The 27,683-nt window shown below is 45.4% G+C and overlaps 1 protein-coding gene across 1 annotated transcript in view; it reads right to left on the reverse strand.

Annotated features, from left to right (window-relative positions):
• The window catches only part of scn8ab (sodium channel, voltage gated, type VIII, alpha subunit b), a 134,161-nt gene that overhangs the window by 59,274 nt on the left and 47,204 nt on the right, over nt 1-27,683 (reverse strand). Inside the window, 6 exon segments of the mRNA XM_056273585.1 lie at nt 1,370-1,433; nt 1,831-2,052; nt 11,431-11,522; nt 14,442-14,570; nt 14,665-14,754; nt 15,421-15,539. Coding sequence (XP_056129560.1) covers nt 1,370-1,433; nt 1,831-2,052; nt 11,431-11,522; nt 14,442-14,570; nt 14,665-14,754; nt 15,421-15,539 — 716 coding nt within the window.

Below are 27,683 nucleotides of genomic sequence, written 5' to 3' on the forward strand. Positions count from 1 at the left end.
GTGCATCCCTCGAAAAGAAGGCCGCATTTGTGGGCTGCCTCTGACGGCGCCTGCGAAGTGGGACAGCCTTCGTGCAGCGTTGTGACGTAATCGGCCGAAGAACGCACCCTCCGAAGGACGCAGACCCTGAATTGGGACACAGCATGTTTCTACGCGCTGCAGGTGAAGGTGCGTCGATTGGTCAGTGTTGCCTTCGCAAGGCCTGCCGTTGTCAGTGCCGCCATCTTAGCGTTCCCAAGTTCTGCTGTTGTAGACTGGACGGGAGTGGACCGTCTCCCATTGTCTCTGGCAACACTTTCTATCGGAATCATGGCCGCCGAGAGGGAAGCATCACATCCCTCACAGACTCTGTGGTGTAGCGCTTACTCACGGGATACCGTTTAAGTTGAGCTTAGCAGCTGCTTTATGCACACACGCACAGCAGCCGTCAGCTGATTCGTGTCCTATCCCCTCCTGCTCCCATTTCTTAAGCTTGGCATTGGTGCAGCTGTCCTCCACCAGCACCGGCATCGCTCCGGGAGGAGGATCCGGGTCAGCTGCCGTGCGCTGCTGCTCCGTCTGCACCACGGAGGCTGCACCCTCTCGTCGTCTCATCTCTCCTCATCTTAGGTCAGGGGGACCCCTGACCAATAGGCGGCCCGCGGGCCACGTCCGACCCGCGACGGGTTGATTTATTTTTGGAGAAATGCCAGAAGGAAGAATTTTTTTATTTCCCTACCCCCAAATAAATAAATAAATAAATAAATAAATAAATTCTTAGCAAAAGTAAGACTAGTAATATATCGAAAAATAGATGAAAAATCTCTGTTTAAATTATAATACCTGCAACGTATCGACACCGAAACAAACTAACGAACAACATGCTGCTGGAGGTTGAGTGGCCCGTGGTTTTAAAAGTGGCCCTAGAAGTGGCCCGCTATGAAAAGTAATTGGGGACCCCTGTCTTAGGTAATCGCTTCACGTGTGGCACGCACTCTGGAAAAGGAAACCTTTAACCCCCAATTTGACGACCCCACGACATGATGCAATACATGTATGTGACAAGTCTTTTCCTACAGAATTTTTGTTTTTTTGGCATCTGGTGCCTCATTTGGAGCTACAGTATTGCGCCACTGGTTAAAGGCCGTGTTGCAAGCTGAATGTGCTCTGGAATATCTTGATGCATGCTCAATAATCCAGGTAAGAAAATCAAAGAGAGTTGAATCAGTGTCCAGATGAACTGATTCGACTCCATTTCTTCTGGAACACTTCTGGAAACAAGACATGGAGGTCAACAGGGGAGGCTTGTTAAAGGATGTACACGGCGGAGGAAGTTAATGTAAATGTTGGGGTCATCAGAAATTGTTTTGTCGGTGTTGCAGTGATTTACCCAGAGTCAGAGCTGTTTCCACATAGCAGAGCATCAAGCTGACCAGGGATAAAGTAGAAATTGGCTAGAGGAGGAAAAAAAAGAGAGAGAACATTATTCAATAGGCAGCTGGAAATATGCTGCCAAGGCTAAAAAATGCTGACAAGCGGAGTTGATATTGTAGTACGACATACAACTAGGATGGAGGATAGTGAAAAAAATCAGTGACTATGCAGATGACAGTGTGTTTTGCATATTTCTGTGTGCACCATATGCCGCTTTCCTGTCACCGCTGCCACTTATATTCTTTGTTCGAAAGGTAAATCAGATTCAAGCATTTGACCAAGACACTTAAAAAAATGAAATATTTCAAAGGGGGGGGGGACAGAACTATAGAACAAATGCACACAGTTCGTGTTGCAGCCATTTGACGTAATCACATCGGAGTCCTGATGTGACGTGTGGAGGTGGCGGGAACTCACTGTCGTTCATGATGTACTGATCCCAGTCGAAGATTCTGCTACCGTTAGGCGGGTACAGCTCGGTCATGTTGATGGGCCAGATGACGCACTTGTGTCGCAGGTTGCCCATGAAGAGCTGCAGTCCGATCAGCGCAAACACGCTGAGACAGAAGACGGTCAGGATCATCACATCCGACAGCTTCTTCACAGACTGGATCAGAGCACCCACAATGGTCTTCAAGCCTGGTTGGTTAAGGGACAACACGCACGCACGCACGCACGCACGCACGCACACACAACACGCAAGTCCACATTCAAATGCGCAGTTACAGTGACACACACAGAAACCAACACAGACATACATGCAACCACACACACACACACAAATTAAGAACACTTGCAATCTTGGACATTGCAAGAACGCATAAGTTCCGAGTGTGTGTGTCATTGCACTTGGTCATGTGCACAAGCCTCCCTGGTGAGGAAGCGTTATAACCGCGTGTTTAACTGTTTCGTGGCGGCTTGTTCGGCGTGAACTTTGGCGGCACAACAGCACGACACGTGCGGAGCACCTGCCTGCGGGGCCCCCAGAAACAGTTGGAGGAATGGGGTTTTCGGCGTGAGACGTGCTTCTCACTCGAGGGTACACGAGTCGTTCACCTGGATAAAAGTCTACAAAAGAGTATCGTCCGCCATACGTTTGTGCTTTGCGGCCATGCTGTATTTCATCACCACTGTGCCCTGTAGTGAATTCAGGGGGCAGCCGGGACGTGAACCCAGGTCTCCTGCACCACGGGTGACTGCGCTAACTAGTCGACTAGAGCAGTGGTTCGCAACCTTTTTGGGGTCCTGGACCCCCTGCGTATTTTTGATCTACCCTGAGGACCCCTCCACCTGATCTTGGGGGAGGGGGGGTTGCAATTTGATAGAAACAGTAGAAACTGCATTTTAAATTGCATTATAGCATTTATTTACCCTTTGGGGCAAAAATAAGAGCTTTCAGTTGTAACTTAGATATAGTTAACAAAACAGAATTCTTATGCAGTAACTTTCAGATATAGTTAACAAAACAGAATATGTATTCAGTAACTTTCAGATATATGTAACAACAGAATTTTTATGCAGTAACTTTTAACAATGCAAACGGGAGCGAGATCTCTTAATAAAATACAATAAATTACACTTGTGAAACAGATGTAATTAGAGAAAAAAGTCCTGTTACCCTTTATAGTTTAGGTAGATAAAGGTCCCAGTCACATTTGAGTAAAATAATCCTATTTCTATAAATGTCATAGGATCTTTTTTTTAAAGATATTTTATTTTCACGGACCCCTTGCAATTACACCACGGACCACTAGGGGTCCGCGGACTCCCGGTTGAGAACCACTGGACTAAAGGGTCCGACCTGTTAGCCAAGGGCTAACGAGTCTACTCATCTGTGGTCGTTACACTACCCCCCCCCCTTCCCCGCGCTTCAGCGTACCCGCTCCCTCACCCCTCTGGCGCGCGCGCTTCTGACGGCCTCCCAGTCTCACCATCCCACTTCTGACACCAGTGTAAGCGAATTCAGGGGGCAGCCGGGAACCGCCGCAGCCGGGACGTGAACCTGGGTCGGACCCTTTAGTCGACTGGTTAATGGAGTCGGCTGCGGCGGTTCCCGGCTGCCTCTGAATTCGCTACAGTACTTGAGACAAGCTGTACTTCAGAGCCCTGCAGAATCATCCGGTTCTGCATTCCACCCGGTCACGGTACTGTGGTGCCCGTGTGGAGGCACAAACACAGCAACTGCTGCGAGTTTTGCTGGGTTTCCTGGCAGTTAGTGTGCATTTACTGACATTCTAAAAAAGCTATGACAGCAGTAATCACTACAAAGGGCTTCAGTTGGTCTAACTACTGAAGTATTTTGAACTATCTGAAAACCTGTTTTCCCCAAATAATGCTGCGTTGCACGGTTCCAGCATATTCCTTACAGCGGTAAGCAACGCGTGGACAGGTAATTTCAAACAACAACCCGAGTTTATATTTTAGCTTAGCTGTTTCTGACAGACCGCTGCCTGCTGTGGTTCTGACAGTTTAAGACCGGATTGAGGAGATCCAGCCACAGAAGGAAACTGTTGAGTGTGTTAGCCTGTACAGCCTGTTTGATTTTCGAAGAGGATGACTATCTGAAAGAAGCATGCTGACATCCAGGACAGAGCTCATGGCCTGCAAGAGGAAGACGCTGTGAGCACAACACCTCTGCAAGATGCTCAGTACAGAGCTTCAGTGATGTGTGAACATAAACAACATGGGCACAAAAGGACACAATAATACACACTATCTTAATAAAGGAAGGTCTGTGTGTGTGTGTGTGTGTGTGTGTGTGTGTGTGTGTGTGTGTGTGTGTGTGTGTGTGCGCATGTGTGCGCATGTGTGCGTGCATGAGTGTTTGCATCTGTGTATGCGTGTGCGTGCATGAGTGTTTGCATCTGTGTATGCGTGTGCATGCATGAGTGCATGTGACTGAGTGTGTGTGTGTGCGTGTGTGTACGTGCATGCATGTGCGTGTGTGTACGTGTTTATCTCTGTGTGAGTGCCTTTTGAGGTGAAAGGCTTCTTGCACAGGAATGTGTTATTTGCAGCAGGCGGTGGTGGTGTGTGTGGTGGTGTGTGTGGCCAGCAGCAGCAGCGGCTGGTGGGTGTGGTGTGTGTGGTGGTAGGTGTGTCCTAGCAGCAGCAGGTGGTGGTGATGGGTGTGAAGTTGGGGTCTGGTGGTGTGTGTGCCCAGCAGCATCGGCTGGTGGGTTTAGTGGCGGATAAGCTGGTAGGTGTGGCCCAGCAGCAGCAGGTGGTGGTGGTGGATGTGATGTTGGATGTGGTGGTAGGTGTGGCCCAGCAGCAGCAGGTGGTGGTGGTGGATGTGATGTTGGATGTGGTGGTAGGTGTGGCCCAGCAGCAGCAGGTGGTGGTGGTGGATGTGATGTTGGATGTGGTGGTAGGTGTGGCTCAGCAGCAGTAGGTGGTGGGTGTGGTGGTGTGTGTTGCCAGCAGCAGCGGCTGGTGGGTGTAGTGGTGGGTGTGGTAGTAGGTGTGGCCCAGCAGCAGCAGGTGGTAGTGGTGGGTGTGATATTGGAAGTGGTGTTGGGTGTGGTGGTAGGTGTGGCCCAGCAGCAGCAGGTGGTAGTGGTGGGTGTGATGTTGGAAGTGGTGTTGGGTGTGGTGGTAGGTGTGGCCCAGCAGCAGCAGGGGGTAGTGGTGGGTGTGATGTTGGAAGTGGTGTTGGGTGTGGTAGTAGGTGTGGCCCAGCAGCAGCAGGTGGTGGTGGTGGATGTGATGTTGGATGTGGTGGTAGGTGTGGCTCAGCAGCAGTAGGTGGTGGGTGTGGTGGTGGGTGTGGCCAGTAGCAGCGGCTGGTGGGTGTAGTGGTGGGTGTGGTAGTAGGTGTGGCCCAGCAGCAGCAGGTGGTAGTGGTGGGTGTGATATTGGAAGTGGTGTTGGGTGTGGTGGCCCAGCAGCAGCAGGTGGTAGTGGTGGGTGTGATGTTGGAAGTGGTGTTGGGTGTGGTGGTAGGTGTGGCCCAGCAGCAGCAGGGGGTAGTGGTGGGTGTGATGTTGGAAGTGGTGTTGGGTGTGGTAGTAGGTGTGGCCCAGCAGCAGCAGGTGGTGGTGGTGGGTGTGATGTTGGAAGTGGTGTTGGGTGTGGTGGTAGGTGTGGCCCAGCAGCAGCAGGTGGTGGTGGTGGATGTGATGTTGGATGTGGTGGTAGGTGTGGCTCAGCAGCAGTAGGTGGTGGGTGTGGTGGTGGGTGTGGCCAGTAGCAGCGGCTGGTGGGTGTAGTGGTGGGTGTGGTAGTAGGTGTGGCCCAGCAGCAGCAGGTGGTAGTGGTGGGTGTGATATTGGAAGTGGTGTTGGGTGTGGTGGTAGGTGTGGCCCAGCAGCAGCAGGTGGTAGTGGTGGGTGTGATGTTGGAAGTGGTGTTGGGTGTGGTGGTAGGTGTGGCCCAGCAGCAGCAGGGGGTAGTGGTGGGTGTGATGTTGGAAGTGGTGTTGGGTGTGGTAGTAGGTGTGGCCCAGCAGCAGCAGGTGGTGGTGGTGGGTGTGATGTTGGAAGTGGTGTTGGGTGTGGTGGTAGGTGTGGCCCAGCAGCAGCAGCAGGTGGTGGTGGTGGGTGTGATGTTGGAAGTGGTGTTGGGTGTGGTGGTGTGTGTGGCCAGCAGCAACGGCTGGTGGGTGTAGTGGTGTGTGATGGGGTGTGTGGCCAGCAGCAACGGCTGGTGGGTGTAGTGGTGTGTGATGGGGGGTGTGGCCAGCAGCAACGGCTGGTGGGTGTAGTGGTGGGTGTGGTGGTAGGTGTGGCCCAGCAGCAGCAGGTGGTGGTGGTGGGTGTGATGTTGGAAGTGGTGTTGGGTGTGGTGGTAGGTGTGGCCCAGCAGCAGCAGGTGGTGGTGGTGGGTGTGATGTTGGAAGTGGTGTTGGGTGTGGTGGTGTGTGGCCAGCAGCAACGGCTGGTGGGTGTAGTGGTGTGTGATGGGGGGTGTGGCCAGCAGCAACGGCTGGTGGGTGTAGTGGTGTGTGATGGGGGGTGTGGCCAGCAGCAACGGCTGGTGGGTGTAGTGGTGTGTGATGGGGGGTGTGGCCAGCAGCAACAGCTGGTGTGTGTAGTAGTGTGTGATGGGGGTGTGGCCAGCAGCAACGGCTGGTGGATGTAGTGGTGTGTGATGGGGGGTGTGGCCAGCAGCAGCGGCTGGTGGGTGTAGTGGTGTGTGATGGGGTGTGTGGCCAGCAGCAGCGGCTGGTGGGTGTAGTGGTGTGTGATGGGGGGTGTGGCCAGCAGCAGCGGCGGCTGGTGGCTGTGGTGGTGCTGTGTCGCCAGGGCTCCTGGTGCCCCCGCTAATGAAGAGCTAGCAGAACCGCTGCCCAACAGCCTTATAACGAAGTCACCTTATTTTCTCGGTCGTCTACTTCCTGGGTCACTGGGATGGCCTTGAGGCTAACACAACATGTTTTGTGATGAAAATAATTCGTCAAAAAATATGCATTTTTTTTTTAATAGCTAGGCCTATTTTGGGATGAAAGTGAACTCCTCTTGTGACGTTTTGAGGGTTGTAATAACATGTGAGGCTTGTGTCATCAGGGATGTTAGGAAGTGTTATGAGAGTCCATACAGAGAAGATGTTACTGATGTTTTAGTCAGACCCTCATCATGAGCCAACCAACCAGGCTCTGCAGGAGGGGAGGAGCTCCTCAGGAGGAGCTCCTCAGCAGGACGTTACCGGCGTTGCTCGCTTCGCTCACGCTAAGCAAAAGCAGATAACAGAAAAGATCATGAATATCTAAAAAAAAACTCAAAACAAAACAAACCCTAATGTTTTTAATCGCTAAATGTGTTGGACATTTCTATTTTTGGAAAACCCCATTCCACTCCAAAGTCCTGACGAGGTGTTTTAGCCCAGATAGCAACATTGCTGTGGCCCGGACCCGTCCCACACCCGACACTTCATCCGGCCCACATACCGAGTAGAATGATGGCACTTGAATGGTACGCTCCTGTTTGCCAGAGCTGGGCCAGAACCAAGCCATAGCAATGCTGCATGTGCCACATATTTGCCCAAGGTGGCCCACATGTGATTTGGTACATCTGGGCCGTATTTGCTATTATACATGTGGGCCACTTCAGGCTCACATCGGTTTTGTCAGGGCCAGAAGAAGGTCATCAGTGCCGCATCATGGCCCTGATGTGGCCCACATCCGGATGCTATATGGGAGGTCAGATGCAGCCGGTGTGTGTGTGTGTGTGTGTGTGTGTGTGCGTGTGAGAACCAGTGGTCGGTTCCCCCCCATGCAGACCTGTGTGAACTCTGAACTGCAGCCTGTGCAGATGTGCATAGATGTGCACAGCACACCACAGCCTCCGCTACGCTACCGCCACCTCTCACACATCTTAACCTGGGCTGTAAGTGATGCGTTTCCTGCAGGGCGCTAGCTATATGACCTAAAAAACATATACTTCTCAAAAGCCTGCAACACTACATACTTTATAGTACTTGTACAGTGTGTGGACGGCAGTAGTGCATTCGGGTTGGACCGAGGGGCGGTAACATCATCATCCTCCGACACGGCACAGACACGGATCATACTGAACACACAGACAGCAGAAGAAGCGGTCTGCTGTCTTATGCAGAACACACAACACCACAACACACAGAGGGGCTCTGTAGGATGTTTCCGTCAGATTTACACTCTGACAGCGTCACGCCGTCCGTCTACGCCCCCCCCCACCCCTGCTAAGCAAAATGGTTCCAAACAAGTTTTGATCAGACAACTCGACTGTCTAAAAGCTTGTCCCGTTTAGGATAGCTGGTGGACACCAGAGCTGGCTGGCTCCGGGATCGAGTTGAGGAGAGAACCGGGATCAGGGAATTAGTACTCTCACCGCCCCCCCCCCCCCCCCGCATCCATCTTAAGGAACATCCGGGGCCACACTCAAGATGGAAAATACACAGATTAATAAACATCCACCAAATGAACAAAACACAGCAGCACAACAAACACAGCGCAGGATCGGGCTCAGTCAGGGGAGCAGGAAGTGAGTAGGTGAGGTGGGGGGCAGGCAGGAGAGAGGTAAGGTAAGGGGGTAATGAAAGGTGGCATGCAGGTCATTTAAACGCCAAGGCTGAAGGGATTGACTCTGTGTCAACATCACCTGTCTGAAAACCGTGATGGTGACTTTGCTTTAACTGAAGAACCGTTCCCATCCCGGGCACCCCTTTCTGCCACTGGTGCAGTGCTCCCCACTGGGTGTGTGCCCCCAGGCTGGGCTAGCCCAGAGCACAGCTGAGCACTGCATGCTGGAGGCTGAGCTTATAGTACTGTATGTGCACAAATCCACAACAAATCATAGGAAAGTCCAACTTGCCCCCCAATAACTCCGTTTTGCACCATTGGAGTGTTCAGCTACAAGTGTGTGTATGTGTGTGTGTGTGTGTGCGTGTGTGTGTGTGTGTGTGTGTGTGTGTGTGCGTGTGTGTGTTTGAATGTTTACTGACTTTAAGTATGTGTGTATGACTGTAACTGTACAGTGGATATAAAAAGTCTACATGCCCCGTTAAAATGGCAGGTTCTGTGACGTAAATTTGTCTTGGTTTGATGGCTGGGGGAGCTGGCGCTGGGTCGGCTGGGAGAGCTTGGTCTGCCGCGTCCTGTGGGCCCAGGGACCCCGGCCCTGCCTGGAGCTGCGACCGAGGAGGGAACACCGAGGGCGGTCTGACGGGACGCGGAAGCAGGGCAGGCTAAGCTAACTGCTAGCCCATCCAGACCGGCAGTTCTGACAGTCATCCCGGCTTGGGTTTGTTCCCTTGGACAGTGATGGATTTTTGTTTTTGTTTTTTTAGTTTGGATATACGTGTTAGTTTAGATATATGTGTATGAGCGGGATTTCATCGTTGAAAGGTATCCATCAGGAGGGGGGTACAAAATAATTTCCCAGGCATTAGATGAAACACATGGAACACAGTGAAGACAACCATCAACAAGTGGAGAAAATATGGCACAACAGTGACATCACCAAGAACAGGACGTCCCTCCAAAACTGATGAGAAGACGAGGAGAAAACTGGTCAGGGAGGCTGCCAAGAGGCCTGCAGCAACATGAAAGGAGCTGCAGGAACTTCTGCCAAGTACTGGCTGCTCCCTACATGTGACAACAATCTCCTGTATTCTTCATGTGTCTGGGCTGTGGGGTAGGGTGGCAAGACAGAAGCCTTTTCACATGAACAAAAAAAAAACATCCAAGCCCGGCTAAATTTTGCAAAAAGATGCATCCAGTCTCCCAAAACCGTGTGGGGAAAATGTGTTATGGTCTGATGAGACCAAGGTTGAACTTTATGGCCATTATTCCAAAAGGTGTGTTTGGCACAAAAACAATACAGCACATCGCCAGAAGAACACCAGACCCATGGTGAAGCATGGTGGTGGCAGCATCAGGCTTTGGGGCTGCTTTTCTTCAACCATAACTTGGGCTTTAGTCAAGGTGGAGGGAACCGTGAAGTGCTCCAAAGGCCAGTCAAATTTGGTGCAAAACCTTCAGGCATCTGCTAGAAAGCTGAGGATGAAGAGGAATTTTACCTCTCAGCATGACGACGAGCCAAAGCATACATCCAAATCAACAAAGGACTGGCTTCACCAGAAGAAGGTCAGCGTTTTGGAAAGGCCCAGCCAGAGGCCAGACCTGAATCCAACAGAGGATCTGTGGGGTGACCTGAAGAGGGCTGTGCACAGGAGATGTCCTCACAATCTGATGGATCCAGAAGGTTTTTGCACAGAAGAGTGGAAACTTATTGTCAAGTCAAGGTGTGCCAGGCTCATAGACTCTCACCCAAAAAGACTGGGTGGGTGCTGCATTAAAATGCAAAGCTGCTTCAACAAAGAGTTAGTTTAGGGGTGTGCACACTTATACAACCAGCTTATTGCACGTTTTGTATTTTCATTTTTTCCCTAAAATGTTTCTGGTTGTTTTTCACTTTTTATTTTTATAGGCTGAAATTTTAAAAAAAAATGTGGAAAAAGTGCTGACATGGTTTATCTTGGTTTCATTTTTTTACATCACAAAAATCTGCCATTTTAATGGGCCTGTGTAGACTTGTTTTTATTTTTACTGTGTGTAAAAGAGTATGCACATTTTTAACCTCATAAGTGATCTGCAAACATTTCCAATGGTGCAAATGTAAAAGTAAACCCTTGTCTAATTCTCCAGAGAAAAAAAAATCTTTATATGGGATCTGACCCATATGCATTAATTCATTTCTCCGTATGGTTCCCCCTTTCACTCCCAGGATGGACAAAGATCTTCACCAAAATCAGAGACCTAAATTGCAAGAACTTCATCATGGTAATGAAAAAGATCGAAACAAGAAGCCCTTTTCAAAAGCCAAACTTGTAAAAGCAGGTGTCTTGAAGCCTCATGCAGCATAAAATGTGTTGTCAAACTAGGCTTGGCAGTCTTAGGGAATTAAATGGTCTCCATGAAATCAGGATAGTCACTGGCTTATGGACTGAGAGAGTTATTTTGAACATATTAAACAAACAAACGCAATATATAACAGATGTACTGCAAGGATCTTCTGATCAGCTTGTTCCACTGAGCTAAGGGCTTCAGATCATAGGCTTACAAGTCAAATCAATAGTCACTGCGATTGTTTGGAAGTGATGTGGGGCTTAACTTTAGCACGGCAGCATATCTGAAGCTGGGCCAGCAGGTCCAGACTAAAACACGGTTTTTCAAAATGGAAATGCAGCTGGGATGCTTTTCCATTTGTGGTGGCACAGAAGTATACTGAGATAGCTGTTGCTTGAGACACTATGTTGTGTAGCGTATGGTGTCCTTACAGGACAGTCTCCCTCCACCTTTCTCGGGGTCCCCCTCCTCCACTTAACCCCACAAGACTGCCGCTAGACTGCTAAGCCTATCAAAAATGTATTGCTACCATTTTTGATTGTTGGAAAAGAAAAGGAAAAACAAAATCATTTATTATTTCTGAGGCATCTTTTTTTTTTGAGTAAAACAAAATAGAAAATAAACTATTGGAAAAAATATGGTAGTTAATAGATAATATATGCTCAGCCTTAGTGTTTAAATGGGAGTCTCACCTGGAATGACAGAAATAGTTTTCAGTGCTCGGAGAACCCTGAACGTTCTCAGCGCCGAGACATTCCCAAGGTCCACAAACTCTGTTATATATCTGTAACAAGGTAGGACGACACACAGAACAGAGCACCATGACACAACACACACACACACACACACACACACGCATGTATACACAAGGACACAACACTGGCACCAGCACCACCATCGAGCACCAGGAGGCCACACCAGGGTGAGGCCACACCAGGGTGGGGCGCCCAGGCCTTCCGCCCGGCACGGACACAACGAGGAAGGAAGGGGGAGAGGAGAGGGAGGATAGAAAAACAACAACAAAAACAGCTAACATGGACCCCCGCGACTCGCCCAGCCCTGGTGCCAGACAGCTGGACAGTCTTACCTGGGATAACAGAAATAGTTTTCAAAGCCCTCAGAACCCTGAACGTACGCAGGGCTGACACATTGCCTAGGTTTACAAACTCTGTTATATACCTGCAAGGTGACCAGACACAGTTACTCAGCAGCCGTCCCACAGCAGCTCAACACATCAAACCAGACAGAGTAACACAAAGAGACATGAAGACTTTCATTGTGAGTAAATATTCAAAATGAAAAAATCAAGCGTTCAAAAATGAATGCATGATAAAGTACAGCCTTAGCGCCACCATACCGTAGGAAAGAAACGGCGAGGAGCAAATGGTGGCTTGTGTCAAAAACGTGACTAATATATGCTCCCCTCTCTTCTCTCCAGTTATACACAATTACCCCACTCCTCCGAGCCGTCCCGGTCGCTGCTCCGCCCCCTCTGCTGATCCGGGGAGGGCTGCAGACTACCACGTGCCTCCTCCCATACACGTGGAGTCGCCAGCCGCCTCTTTCCCCTGACAGTCGGTGCGTTTACATGCACCGTGAAGTGGAGCCACGGTTACAGCTCGACTAGGCCATGTCACTGGACACCTGTCGTTGTCCCAGTATACAAGCAGGGGCGGATCTACAGGGTGGCAAGGGGTGGCAGCCGCCACCTCTGGGACACAGTCTTGCCACCCCTGTTGCCACCCCATTTATAAATCAGATAATGTTTTTAAAGTATATTTTATGCACATGCATGGTGAAGGTCAATGAGACCCGCACCAAACTCATCTCAAACAGAAGTCGCCGATTTAGAATCCCCCCTCCCCCTCACAGGCGCGGATCTACAGGGTGGCAAGGGGGTGGCAGCTGCCACCTCTGGGACGGAGTCTTGCCACCCCATTTATAAATCAGATAATATGTTTTTAAAGTATATTTTATGTACATGCATGGTGAAGGTCAATGAGACCCGCACCAAACTCATCTCAAACAGAAGTCGCCGATTTAGAATCCCCCTCCCCCTCACAGGCGCGGATCTACAGGGTGGCAAGGGGGTGGCAGCTGCCACCTCTGGGACACAGTCTTGCCACCCCTTTGCCCCCCCAGGAAAAAATCAACAAGAACCGGGGGAGAATCGGTTTATTGACGGAAGTATGTCCCACCCCGGTACGGCAGGTGGCGATATGCCTCCACTGAACACAGATTTGCTCGGGGGTTCTTTTAAATCCCGCGTCGCCCAGCTCCTCCGCCACTTTCTTACATAGTTCTCCTTCCACCCACGTACTTTAGGATATTCAACTCCTCTAGCTGACACGGCATGAAGTTTGTCTCCTCGTCTGTCCAGAAATGCGCGGCTCTCACTCAAGCGCTCGCCATGTTGGTACCGTCGATACTACGCTGTTCGACTTCCGGGTGAAAGACCGCCGCGGGAACTACGGATCATGCGCAGAACGCCCAGGCCAGTTCGGGGCCGATTGAAGCGTATACAGGGCAGAGTAAATCCGCCCCCAGCCGCATCATCTAGGTGTGTTAGTCCCGCTTCCAGAAAGCCGATTCAGTACGAGTCCACGTTTACACGACTGTGAACTACTACTAAGACACGTTAGCCCCTAGCTAACGGATCTGACCCTTTAGCCGACCGGTTAGTTATGTCGCCTTGCGGTGCAGCACACCCCGTTCGAATCCCGCACCGGGCAAGAAAATAACCGGTTACATTGGTGGCAGCGGTGGGATCCGGAAGTGCGCAAATCCTCAGAAGTCTCTTCGGAGCGCGGGAATAACAAAGCTCGAGGGCGCGCTTCCGGGGAGGGTGACGACTGTAACCTACTAATAACACACGTTAGCCCCTAGCTAACGGGTCTGACCCTTTAGCCGAGCGGTTAGTGATGTCGCCTTGTGGTGCAGTACACCTCGTATCGAATCCCGCACCGGGCAAAAAGATATCCGGTTACACGACTAACGCGTTTACATGTGTTTTAAAAGTCCAGTTTCAGTCGGACTAACGCAATAAATCCACCTTTTCTAGCATGTAAACGCGAGGAGTCTCACCAGGGGGCCGTAGTGCGTGAGAGGATCACGCTAGTCCCCCCTGAACAGGCGCCCCGACCGACCAGAGGAGGCGCTAGTGCAGCGACCAGGACACATACCCACATCCGGCTTCCCACCCGCAGACACGGCCAATTGTGTCTGTAGGGACGCCCGACCAAGCCGGAGGCAACACGGGGATTCGAACCGGCGATCCCCGTGTCGGTAGGCAACAGAATAGACCGCCACGCTACCCGGACCCCCCAAAACGTGACTATTTTGACAGTCCGCATCAATTCTTAAACCCTTTTACTTCTCAAAACTCCCTTTTATTTAAAACTCCTTTAATTAACATTGACTGTTGCAGCTAGAAAAGCGCTACATACAATGCAACTTGATTGACTGATTGATTGATTGACTGATTGATTGATTGATTGATTGATTGATTGATTGATTGATTGATTGATTGACATCGCTTTTTCTATTTTGATTTTTTGTTTGTTCTTCCTTTGGTTTTACGTCTCTTTTCTATGACAGCGTGTGAAGCTGTTGACGTTGTCTATAGTTCAGGTGTTTGTTAAGTGAGAAAGCTGCTCCGACGGTCAGGAAGACTGCTGTGACCACCAGGGGTGAAGATACTCACGCCATGGAGATGACCATGAAGTCCAGCCAGTTCCACGGGTCTCTGAGGAAGGTGAAGCCGTCTATACAGAAGCCTCGGGCCACAATTTTTGTGAGCGACTCGAAGGTATAGATACCCGTGAAAGTATACCTTGAAAGAAGAAGAGGAAGACGGTGAATTTGTGGCAGTTAGGTCCTAGGGTTAATCCTGTATGACGTGTGTCAGTGAGGTCATGTGTACTTACTCCACTTGTTTGGACCATTCTGGAGGATCACTAAAAGTCATGAATATACAGTTGGTCAAAATCGTACACATGATGATCATGCTGAATAGAGTGGAGGGACGGCAGTTAAGGAAAAGTTGAAAAGGTTTTTTTTTACCCACAAACCTCACTCATATAAACAACATTTCAATATAACAAGTCCAGTGTGGTCTTAACACCAACGATGTAGACGTGACAGCGGTTGTTTGTACCGTGTGGTCTGGTGCTTCCGTGGCCTTCCTTATTAAACTGACCACATGTGATCACACGATTACATGTGATCACACGACCACGTGATCACATGACAACATGCTCACACTATTACATGTGATCACATGTAGTCACATGGTCACGTGTGATCACATCACTACGTGTGATCACATGATCACACGACCACGGCATCAAATGACCACATGATCACACAACCACATGTGATCACAGTCACATGACCACACACAACCACGTGATCACATTGTCCTCCACATGTGGTCACATGACCCCACGATCACATGCTCACATGTGATCACATGATCGCATGACCACGTGGTGACACTGGCATCACTCACGTCTCACAGCCATGAGTTGCACGGGCCTGACAGATGTGTTAACGTCTGATGAAGGACAATATATGATGAACTTTCTAGAGACATTCTTAATGTAAATTGTAATTTCTTATAAAGCAGTGCAACTTAAGAGTTTAGCATCTATGAGCATGAGAAATACATCTGGAAAGGATATGAATGTATCAAAATCTTAATAGCTATTCGCCTAAATAGACTAAAAGGGCTTATGATGTACAAGGAGGGTGTGGCACTGAAGCGGAAGATTGTTTTCCCTTTGTTAATAACTATAAATGTCTGTGGAGAGAAAGAGACAAAAGAGAGAAAATTAGACAGTCAGCATCACAAACTGTAAGTCACAAGTTGTTCACCGTGCACATCCCTGCACCGGCCTGTCATGATGACAGACACGAGGCAGGTGTCAATTAGTCATACGTCAGCTGACATAAGTCCTGAGCTGGTACCTGAGTCGCAGGGCTGCTTTTGCACTGGCTTGAACTTTAAACACAGGAACAGGAGCAGTGCATGTGATCCTGAAACAGTTCAATATAGCATGAGGACGAGAGCTGTGAGGACGGAGGAGCGCGAGAAAGCCCAGACACATTTTCAGTGGTGATGGCGGGACATTATGCACCCGGGCCGAACATGTATAATAATGGGGGTACAAAGGTCTAGAGATATGGCGTGTAGTCAATAGCAGAAGGTGACACCTGAGAAGTGTGTTTTACTACAGGGTGGCCAGTTTCTCTGTGCTTCCAGTAGGGCGAGGTCGCTCCACGCCGGACACCTTTCACCTCTACAGCAGAGCAGCTCTGAAACGCAGGAGCCAGGCAGGCGCAGAGGAGGCTCTCCCTTTCACCGTGGCCAAATTGCCCTCTTCCTCCCGAGCTTAAAGTTCTTACTGGAAGAGGACTGCCATCGATCAGTGCTGGTTCTGCTGACGCTAGCCTCTCAGCAACCACTCCCCACCATAAACTGCACTGGGCAGAGTGGGGCTGATCACTGGGATGAGGCAGCATGTGTGTGTGTACATGTGTGTGGTAAAGTGTGCGGCAGATAGCGTCAAGTGTAATGTTATACATGGTAGGAGGGATAGGGACAGATACGAACACGTCCTGCATGGTCCAGCTAGCTCACTACGTGTGTGAGCATTACAGTTTTTCAGTTGGCTAATTTGGTTCACGGGCAATGTACGTGATCCGGTGGGATGTGAGATCAGAGTTTGTGTGTCTCACAATTTCTCCATGCACATCTCAGATTTCTGACAGATTTCTGCCCTTAAAGAAAAACTTTACAATGCAAATATGTCAGGGCATCTTTTTCAATGTCAACAGTAATCTTTTTTTTTTTTTTACAATTGAACACAAGTGGAGTCATTTCAACTTTGGAATCGCCGCCTGTGTTTCATTTAAACTGACTTAAGTTCAGCTGAGAAAGTTGTCAAAGCACCACAATCGTACTTGTGTTCAAATGTAGAAAATTACAGTAGAGCACAGACCTTTACATTAAATATGTCCACCTCCTATACAGCAACACAAATGATTTGCATATCCCACATCCCATGCTAAGTTGCTGCACAAACTGGTAAAAATGCCATGTGGCCGAGGGCCTTCTCTCTGTGTTCATACACCATCATGCTGGCAGCATGAAAACACACACACACATGAAAACACACACACACAGCACACGTTTGTGGCTCACACCACGGGAAACACTAGAAAGGGAGAGGAAGGCGACCAGAAGTGTCTTGAGACAAGTGGTGTCCTGAAATTTAATTAGATTAAAAATAGCGTCCACAGTCTGGGGAAAGACAAAATGTGTTCTCTGCATCAGGAGATCCCTTGCTCTCCCTCCCCCCCTCTCCCTGCCGTCTCTTTTTGTCTACATAGCATCTGCATCACCTAAAAAACACTTAAAACCAGTCCCGCTAATTAGCAGGACAGAAAAATGCCACATCAAAGATTCCACTGTGATGGGTACAATGCTCACAGAGAAGGTCAGCGTACACGCTCCATGGACGAAACAGATGCAGCATGTGGATGAGATGGAGGGCAGGAACAGCTGAGGGTGGATGAAATGGAGGGCAGGAACAGCTGAGTGTGGTATGGGCTGGTTGTGTGGAGGGCAGGAACAGCTGAGGGTGGATGCGATGGAGGGCAGGAACAGCTGAGGGTGGTGTGGGCTGGTTGTGTGGAGGGCAGGAACAGCTGAGGGTGGATGCGATGGAGGGCAGGAACAGCTGAGGGTGGTATGGGCTGGTTGTGTGGAGGGCAGGAACAGCTGAGGGTGGATGCGATGGAGGGCAGGAACAGCTGAGGGTGGTATGGGCTGGTTGTGTGGAGGGCAGGAACAGCCGGGGGTGGATGAGATGGAGGGCATAAACAGCTGAGGATGGATGAGATGGAGGGCAGGAACAGCTGAGTGGGGTATGGGCTGGTTGTGTGTGTTTTTTGTGTGGCTCTAGGGCAGGGGTGGGCAGTCTTATCCAGGAAGGGCCAGTGTGGGTGAAGGTTTCTGTTCCAACCAAGCAGTTATACACCTGATCCCACCAATCAACCAGTAGAGTGTCTGCTGAGGGACTTGATTAGGCGACACAGTTGTATAATTGCTTGGTTGGAACAAAAACCTTCACCCACACTGGCCCTTTCTGGATAAGATTGCCCACCCCTGCTCCAGGGGATAAGAGCATTGCCACCAGCAAACCCTGACGTATACTTGTAAGCTTTTTATGAACACAAAGGAGATAAATTACGTGCATAAACACACACACAAACACGTTTCATTTGTCTATGTGAAGTCTGAGTTGCCATGTAGGCCATCTTCTGTAGGATGCAGAAATGAATGAACGTGAGGATTCACAATTCATCTGCAGAAGGTCTTGTGTTAACATGTGAGTTGGATGGATTTGGAGAGGGGAAATAAATTGGCCGAGGGCTCAGACTAGGTAACCTGGCACGCTTACAATGGGCCGGCATGGCAGCACAGCAGCCAGCAGGACAGACTGCCTGTAGCAGAGTGACAGCCCCCCCCCCACACACACACACCCCATGTCAGTGAGGAGAGGGGGACAGGGAGCTTCCTACAACACATTCTACTATTCCTTGTCAACACTCCTGCATGTTAGTATGACTACTTCTCCGAGGAAGGCCCAATTCCATCAAAAACACAAGAAAATTCACACAAAGTAACTTCCGAACAAACACAGCAGGGGTGTAAGTAAATATCGATACACTGGAGTATCGCAATATTATCTTTTGTGATACTGTATCGATCCTCAAAACCACTATATTGATTTTTAATCGTTTACCCCACGACTGCTAGACAACAGTGTTGTAATCTATCTTCAGCCATTTGACTCTTCCACTCCAACCCAACAACGTAAACTGAGACAGGAAGTAGCATAACACAAAGAACACAGGCCTATGACACCACAATATATCACCTTTCTTACAGTATCACAATACATCACCTTTCTTACAGTATCACACTATATCACCTTTCTTACAGTATCACAATATATCACCTTTCTTACATGATCACAATATATCACCTTTCTTACATGACCACAATATATCACCTTTCTTACAGTATCACAATATATCACCTTTCTTACAGTATCACAATATATCACCTTTCTTACAGGATCACAATATATCACCTTTCTTACAGTATCACAATATTTCACCTTTCTTACAGTATCACACTATATCACCTGTCTTACAGTATCACAATATATCACCTTTCTTACAGGACCACACTATATCACCTTTCTTACAGAATCACAATATATCACCTTTCTTACAGGACCACACTATATCACCTTTCTTACAGAATCACAATATGTCCCCTTTCTTACAGGACCACACTATATCACCGTTCTAACAGAATCACAATATACCACCTTTCTTACAGTATCACAATATATCACCTTTCTTACAGTATCACACTATATCACCTTTCTTACAGTATCAAAATATATCACCTTTCTTACAGCATCACAATATATCACCTTTCTTACAGCATCACAATATATCACCTTTCTTACAGGAACACAATATATCACCTTTCTTACAGCATCACAATATATCAGCTTTCTCACAGGATCACACTATATCACCTTTCTTACAACATCACAATGTATCACCTTTCTGACAGTATCACACTATATCACCTTTCTTACAGTATCACACTATATCACCTTTCTTACAACATCACAATATATCACCTTTCTGACAGTATCACACTATATCACCTTTCTTACAGTATCACACTATATCAACTTTTTTACAGGACCACAATATATCACCTTTCTGACAGTATCACACTATATCACCTTTCTTACAATATGTCACCTTTCTGACAGTATCAAACCATATCACCTTTCTTACAGTATCACACTATATCACCTTTCTTACAGTTTCACAATATATCACCTTTGTTACAGGATCACAATATATCACCTTTCTTACAGTATCACACTATATCACCTTTCTTACAGTATCACACTATATCACCTTTCTTACAACATCACAATATATCACCTTTCTGACAGTATCACACTATATCACCTTTCTTACAGTATCACACTATATCACCTTTCTTACAACATCACAATGTATCACCTTTCTGACAGTATCACACTAAATCACCTTTCTTACAACATCACAATATATCACCTTTCTGACAGTATCACACTATATCCCCTTTCTTACAGTATCACACTATATCACCTTTCTTACAACATCACAATGTATCACCTTTCTTACTTCATCACAATATATCACCTTTCTTACAGCATCACAACATATCACCTTTCTTACAGTATCACAATATATCACCTTTCTTACAGTATCACACTATATTACCTTTCTTACAGTATCACACTATATCACCTTTCTTACAGGACCACAATATATCACCTTTCTTACAGTATCACAATATACCACCTTTCTTACAACATCACACTATATCACCTGTCTTACAGTATCATAATATATAACCTTTCTTACAGGACCACACTATATCACCTTTCTTACAGAATCACAATATATCACCTTTCTTATAGGACCACACTATATCACCTTTCTGACAGTATCACACTATATCACCTTTCTTACAACATCACAATATATCACCTTTCTGACAGTATCACACTATATCCCCTTTCTTACAGTATCACACTATATCACCTTTCTTACAACATCACAATGTATCACCTTTCTTACTTCATCACAATATATCACCTTTCTTACAGTATCACAATATATCACCTTTCTTACAGTATCACACTATATTACCTTTCTTACAGTATCACACTATATCACCTTTCTTACAGGACCACAATATATCACCTTTCTTACAGTATCACAATATACCACCTTTCTTACAACATCACACTATATCACCTGTCTTACAGTATCACAATATATAACCTTTCTTACAGGACCACACTATATCACCTTTCTTACAGAATCACAATGTATCACCTTTCTTATAGGACCACACTATATCACCTTTCTTACAGAATCACAATATGTCACCTTTCTTAAAGGACCACACTATATCACCTTTCTTACAGAATCACAATATACCACCTTTCTTACAGTATCACAATATATCACCTTTCTTACAGTATCACACTATATCACCTTTCTTACAGTATCACAATGTATCACCTTTCTTAGAGCATCACAATATATCACCTTTCTTACAGCATCACAATATATCACCTTTCTTACAGGATCACAATATATCACCTTTCTTACAGCATCACAATATATCACCTTTCTTACAGGATCACACTATATCACCTTTCTTACAACATCACAATATATCACCTTTCTGACAGTATCACACTATATCACCTTTCTTACAGGATCACAATATATCACCTTTCTGACAGTATCACACTATATCACCTTTCTGACAGTATCACACTATACCACCTTTCTTACAGGATCACAATATATCACCTTTCTTACAGGATCACACTATATCACCTTTCTTACAACATCACAATATATCACCTTTCTGACAGTATCACACTATATCACCTTTCTTACAGTATCACACTATATCACCTTTCTTACAGTTTCACAATATATCACCTTTGTTACAGGATCACAATATATCACCTCTCTTACAGTGTCACACTATATCACCTTTCTTACAGTATCACACTATATCACCTTTCTTACTTCATCACAATATATCACCTTTCTTACAGTATCACAATATATCACCTTTCTTACAGTATCACACTATATCACCTTTCTTACAGGATCACAATATATCACCTTTCTGACAGTATCACACTATATCACCTTTCTTACAACATCACAATATATCACCTTTCTGACAGGAACACAATATATCACTTTTTTTTACAGTATCACAATATATAACCTTTCTTTCAGGATCACAATATATCACCTTTCTTACAGTATCACAATATATCACCTTTCTTACAGGATCACACTATATCACCTGTCTGACAGTATCACAATATATAACCTTTCTTACAGGACCACACTATATCACTGTTCTTACAGACTCACAATATACCACCTTTCTTACAGTATCACACTATATCACTTTTCTTACAGTATCACACTATATCACCTTTCTTACAACATCACAATATATCACCTTTCTGACAGTATCACAATATATCACCTTTCTTACAGAATCACTATATACCACCATTCTTAAAGTATCACACTATATCACCTTTCTTACAACATCACAATATATCACCTTTCTGACAGTATCACAATATATCACCTTTCTTACAGAATCACTATATACCACCATTCTTAAAGTATCACACTATATCACCTTTCTTACAGCATCACAATATATCACCTTTCTTACAGCATCACAATATATCACCTTTCTTACAGGATCACAATATATCACCTTTCTTACAGGATCACACTATATCACCTTTCTTACAACATCACACTATATCACCTTTTTGACAGTATCACACTATATCACCTTTCTTACAGTATCACACTATATCACCTTTCTTACAACATCACAATATATCACCTTTCTGACAGTATCACACTATATCACCTTTCTTACAGTGTCACACTATATCACCTTTCTTACAGGATCACAATATATCACCTTTCTGACAGTATCACACTATATCACCTTTCTTACAATATGTCGACTTTCTGACAGTATCACACTATATCACCTTTCTTACAGTATCACACTATATCACCTTTATTACAACATCACAATGTATCCCCTTTCTTACAATATCACAATATATCACCTTTCTTACAGCATCACAATATATCAACTTTCTTACAGCATCACAATATATCATCTTTCTTACAGGATCACACAATATCACCTTTCTTACAACATCACAATATATCACCTTTCTGAGAGTATCACACTATATCACCTTTCTGACAGTATCACACTATACCACCTTTCTTACAGGATCACAAGATATCACCTTTCTTACAGGATCACACTATATCACCTTTCTTCCAACATCACAATATATCACCTTTTTGACAGTATCACACCATATCACCTTTCTTACAGTATCACACTATATCACCTTTCTTACAGTTTCACAATATATCACCTTTGTTACAGGATCACAATATATCACCTTTCTTACAGTATCACACTATATCACCTTTCTTACAGTATCACACTATAGCACCTTTCTTACAACATCACAATATATCACTTTTCTGAGAGTATCACACTATATCACCTTTCTTACAGTATCACACTATATCACTGTTCTTACAGAATCACAATATATCACCTTTCTTACTGGACAGCACTATGTCACCTTTCTTACAACGTCACAATATATCTCCTTTCTGACAGTATCACACTATATCACCTTTCTTACAGTATCACACTATATCACAGGGGTCAGGAACCTTTTTGACTGGGAGAGCCATAAAAGCCAAATATTTCTAAATATATTTCATTGAGAGCCATATAGTATTTTTAACGTATAATAAATTAAATATGTGTTACTTTTAATGCGACTTCTGGTGCTGCATGGTTTTGCTGATGGCCTTGTAGTCTGGTTCATACGTGGTGAGGTTGAGCTTCATGCAGGCGTTGAGGCTTCCATCAGTTAAACGTGAGCGTAGGTTGGTCTTAATGTTCCTCATATGCGAGAATGACTGCTCACATGCATATGTAGAGCCAAACATGGTCAATACGGCAATACTCACACGCTACATTGTGTGGTATGTCACAGGAAGCTCGTTCCAAGTTTTAAGAATCAGCTGGTCTTCAGGTTGAAGATTTTTCATTTCTGTCCACTTGTGTTCCCTCGCCAGCTCTGCTCGCTGTCGCGCAAGACTTTCCAACTCTCCATTAAGTGACTTGAACTTACTCATCCACATGTCTGATGCCTTCAGGTCAGCAACTTCCAGCTCAAAGTCTCCGATAGAGACCCCGAGGATGCATGTCAGGTCGATTTTGTCTACTGCACACTCATGTGGATGAGTGATGAACTTGAAAAGACCAGTGCGCGCACGAAATTCTCCAAAACGTGCTTTGAATGACTGCAGGAGATTGGACGTAAAGCCAGCTAGCTGCTGGAGATCCAGATGTTGAGTGGAGTCACTTGCTAAGCATGCATCTCTAAATTGTTGCAGTCTTTCAAAGTGCAGAAGACGACCTGTTTCAATGTCCCTGAGAAAGACTTCCAGCTTGCTTTCAAATGCAAACACTGCTTGTTGAAGGGATGAGATTGTATTTCCAATACCTTGCATTTTCACATTGAGCTGGTTCAGATGGCCAGTTATGTCCACGAGATAGTGAAACTGCAGGAGCCAGTCAGTGTTGTCTAGCTCAGGATGCTTGACGCCTTTCATTTCAAGAAAAGTCCGGATTTCACTCAGGCAAGCCGCAAAACGGCTGAGCACCTTCCCCCTTGACAACCAACGCACGTTGCTGTGTAAAAGCAGACCGGGATAATGATTCCCAACTTCTTCTAACAGAGCTTTAAACTGGCGATCATTTAAAACTCGGGCAACAATAAAGTTGACCACTCGAATGACCAGCGACATCACCTCACCAAGCTCCTGGCCACATGTCTGAGCGCAAAGCGCCTCCTGGTGCAGGATGCAATGAAAACTTAGGATGGCTCTCTTTTCATGTTCACGGAGAAGCGCTACAAATCCTTTGTTCTTCCCCAACATACAGGGTGCACCATCAGTACAGACAGAAATAAGTTTATCCATCGGTAGTTTTTTTTCTTTAGCAAACTCCATGAAAGACATGAATAAATCCTCTCCTCTTGTTGTCCCTTTCATTGGCAAAACAGCCAAGCTTTCCTCATGCAGTGTGTCACCTGCAGCATACCTGGCAATTATACTGCACTGAGATAGATGGCTAACGTCTGTTGACTCATCTAACGCGAGAGAAAAGTATGTCCCGGCGTTTATGTCCTTAATTTGTGTTTCCTCGACTTGATTTGCCATCATGATGCTACGATCGTGCACAGTTCTTGCTGACAGGGGCATGTCTTTTATTCGTTTGATTATCTTGTCTTTATTTGGGAAGTCATCAAGCAGTTCATTGGCCACATCAAGCATGAATGTTTTGGCATACTCGCCATCTGTGAATGACTTTCCATTCCTTACTATTGCCAAAGCCCCCGCAAAGCTAGCGGAATTCCCGTCACCTTGCTTGGTCCACACACGTAGTTGCTGCTGACTCGTCTGCACTCTCCGCTGTAGCTCCTCGCATGCCCTTTTCCTGCTGTCCCCCGCTGGATATTTCGATGCAAATGAAGCATGGTGCGTATCGAAGTGCCGCTTTATATTTGACCGTTTCATCGATGCAATTTTATCATTGCATATTAGACATACCGCAGATCCTGCTCTCTCCACAAATGCAAATTCCTCTGTGCACGCAGCCTGGAATGCACGGTAATCATCGTCTTTTTTTCTTTTCGCCATCTTTTCCGTTACAAGGGTTGAAGCGGATAAACTAGTTGGCTATCTGATAAAATTGATTTCTTCACCTTTACAATGACCCGGACATGCTCGCGAGCCATTGGTTCCCGACCCGACCCACGGGTGACCCGTGAAATTCATCTTCAAAACTAATTTCTGTTTACTTTAAAATGACACAGTATTATTAAGAAATATCACAAGTATTTTAAAATCAGTTCCAAACTGATTTTTTTAAAAAAATATTTTTTTTCAACTCAAAATTGTCTGGGAGCCATATGCCGTCACCGGAAGAGCCATATATGGCTCGCGAGCCATAGGTTCCCGACCACTGCTATATCACCTTTCTTACAACATCACAATATATCACCTTCATGACAGTATCACACTATATCACCTTTCTTACAGTATCACACTATATCACCTTTCTTACAGGATCAGAATATAGCACCTTTCTGACAGTATCACACTATATCACCTTTCTTACAACATCACAATATGTCACCTTTCTGACAGTATCACACTATATCACCTTTCTTACAGTATCACACTATATCACCTTTATTACAACATCACAATGTATCCCCTTTCTTACAATATCACAATATATCACCTTTCTTACAGCATCACAATATATCACCTTTCTTACAGGATCACAATATATCAACTTTCTTACAGCATCACAATATATCATCTTTCTTACAGGATCACACTATATCACCTTTCTTACAACATCACAATATACCACCTTTCTGACAGTATCACACTACATCACCTTTCTTACAGCATCACACTATATCACCTTTCTTACAACATCACAATATATCACCTTTCTGACAGTATCACACTATACCACCTTTCTTACAGGATCACAATATATCACCTTTCTTACAGGATCACACTATATCACCTTTCTTACAACATCACAATATATCACCTTTCTGACAGTATCACACTATATCACCTTTCTTACAGTATCACACTATATCACCTTTCTTACAGTTTCACACTATATCACCTTTCTTACAGTATCACACTATATCACCTTTCTTACAACATCACAATATATCCACTTTCTGACGGTATCACACTATATCACCTTCCTTACAACATCACAATATATCACCTTTCTGACAGTATCACACTATATCCCCTTTCTTACAGTATCACACTATATCACCTTTCTTACAACATCACAATGGATCACCTTTCTTACTTCATCACAATATATCACCTTTCTTACAGCATGACAATATATCACCTTTCTTACAGGACCACAATATATCACCTTTCTTACAGTATCACAATATATCACCTTTCTTACAGCATCACAATATACCACCTTTCTTACAGCATCACAATATATCACCTTTCTTACAGGATCAGAATATATCAACTTTCTTACAGCATCACAATATATCATCTTTCTTACAGGATCACACTATATCACCTTTCTTACAACATCACAATATATCACCTTTCTGACAGTATCACACTATATCACCTTTCTTGCAGTTTCACACTATATCACCTTTCTTACAGTATCACACTATATCACCTTTCTTACAACATCACAATATATCACCTTTCTGACGGTATCACACTATATCACCTTCCTTACAACATCACAATATATCACCTTTCTGACAGTATCACACCATATCCCCTTTCTTACAGTATCACACTATATCACCTTTCTTACAACATCACAATGGATCACCTTTCTTACTTCATCACAATATATCACCTTTCTTACAGCATGACAATATATCACCTTTCTTACAAGACCACAATATATCACCTTTCTTACAGTATCACAATATATCACCTTTCTTACAGCATCACAATATACCACCTTTCTTACAGCATCACAATATATCACCTTGCTTACAGGATCACAATATATCAACTTTCTTACAGCATCACAATATATCATCTTTCTTACAGGATCACACTATATCGCCTTTCTTACAACATCACAATATATCACCTTTCTGACAGTATCACACTATATCACCTTTCTTACAACATCACAATATATCACCTTTCTGACAGTATCACACTATATCACCTTTCTTACAGTATCACACTATATCACCTTTCTTACAACATCACAATATATCACCTTTCTGACAGTATCACACTATACCACCTTTCTTACAGGATCACACTATATCACCTTTCTTACAGGATCACACTATATCACCTTTCTTACAACATCACAATATATCACCTTTCTGACAGTATCACAATATATCACCTTTCTTACAGGATCACACTATATCACCTTTCTTACAACATCACAATATATCACCTTTCTAACAGTATCACACTATATCACCTTTCTTACAGTATCACAATACATCACCTTTCTTACAGCATCACAATATATCACCTTTCTTACAGGACCACACTATATCACCTTTCTTACGGTATCACAATATATCACCTTTCTTACAGGATCACAATATATCACCTTTCTTAC

The sequence above is a fragment of the Lampris incognitus genome, chromosome 2 (genome assembly GCF_029633865.1).
Source record: "Lampris incognitus isolate fLamInc1 chromosome 2, fLamInc1.hap2, whole genome shotgun sequence".
Lineage (NCBI taxonomy): Eukaryota > Metazoa > Chordata > Actinopteri > Lampriformes > Lampridae > Lampris > Lampris incognitus.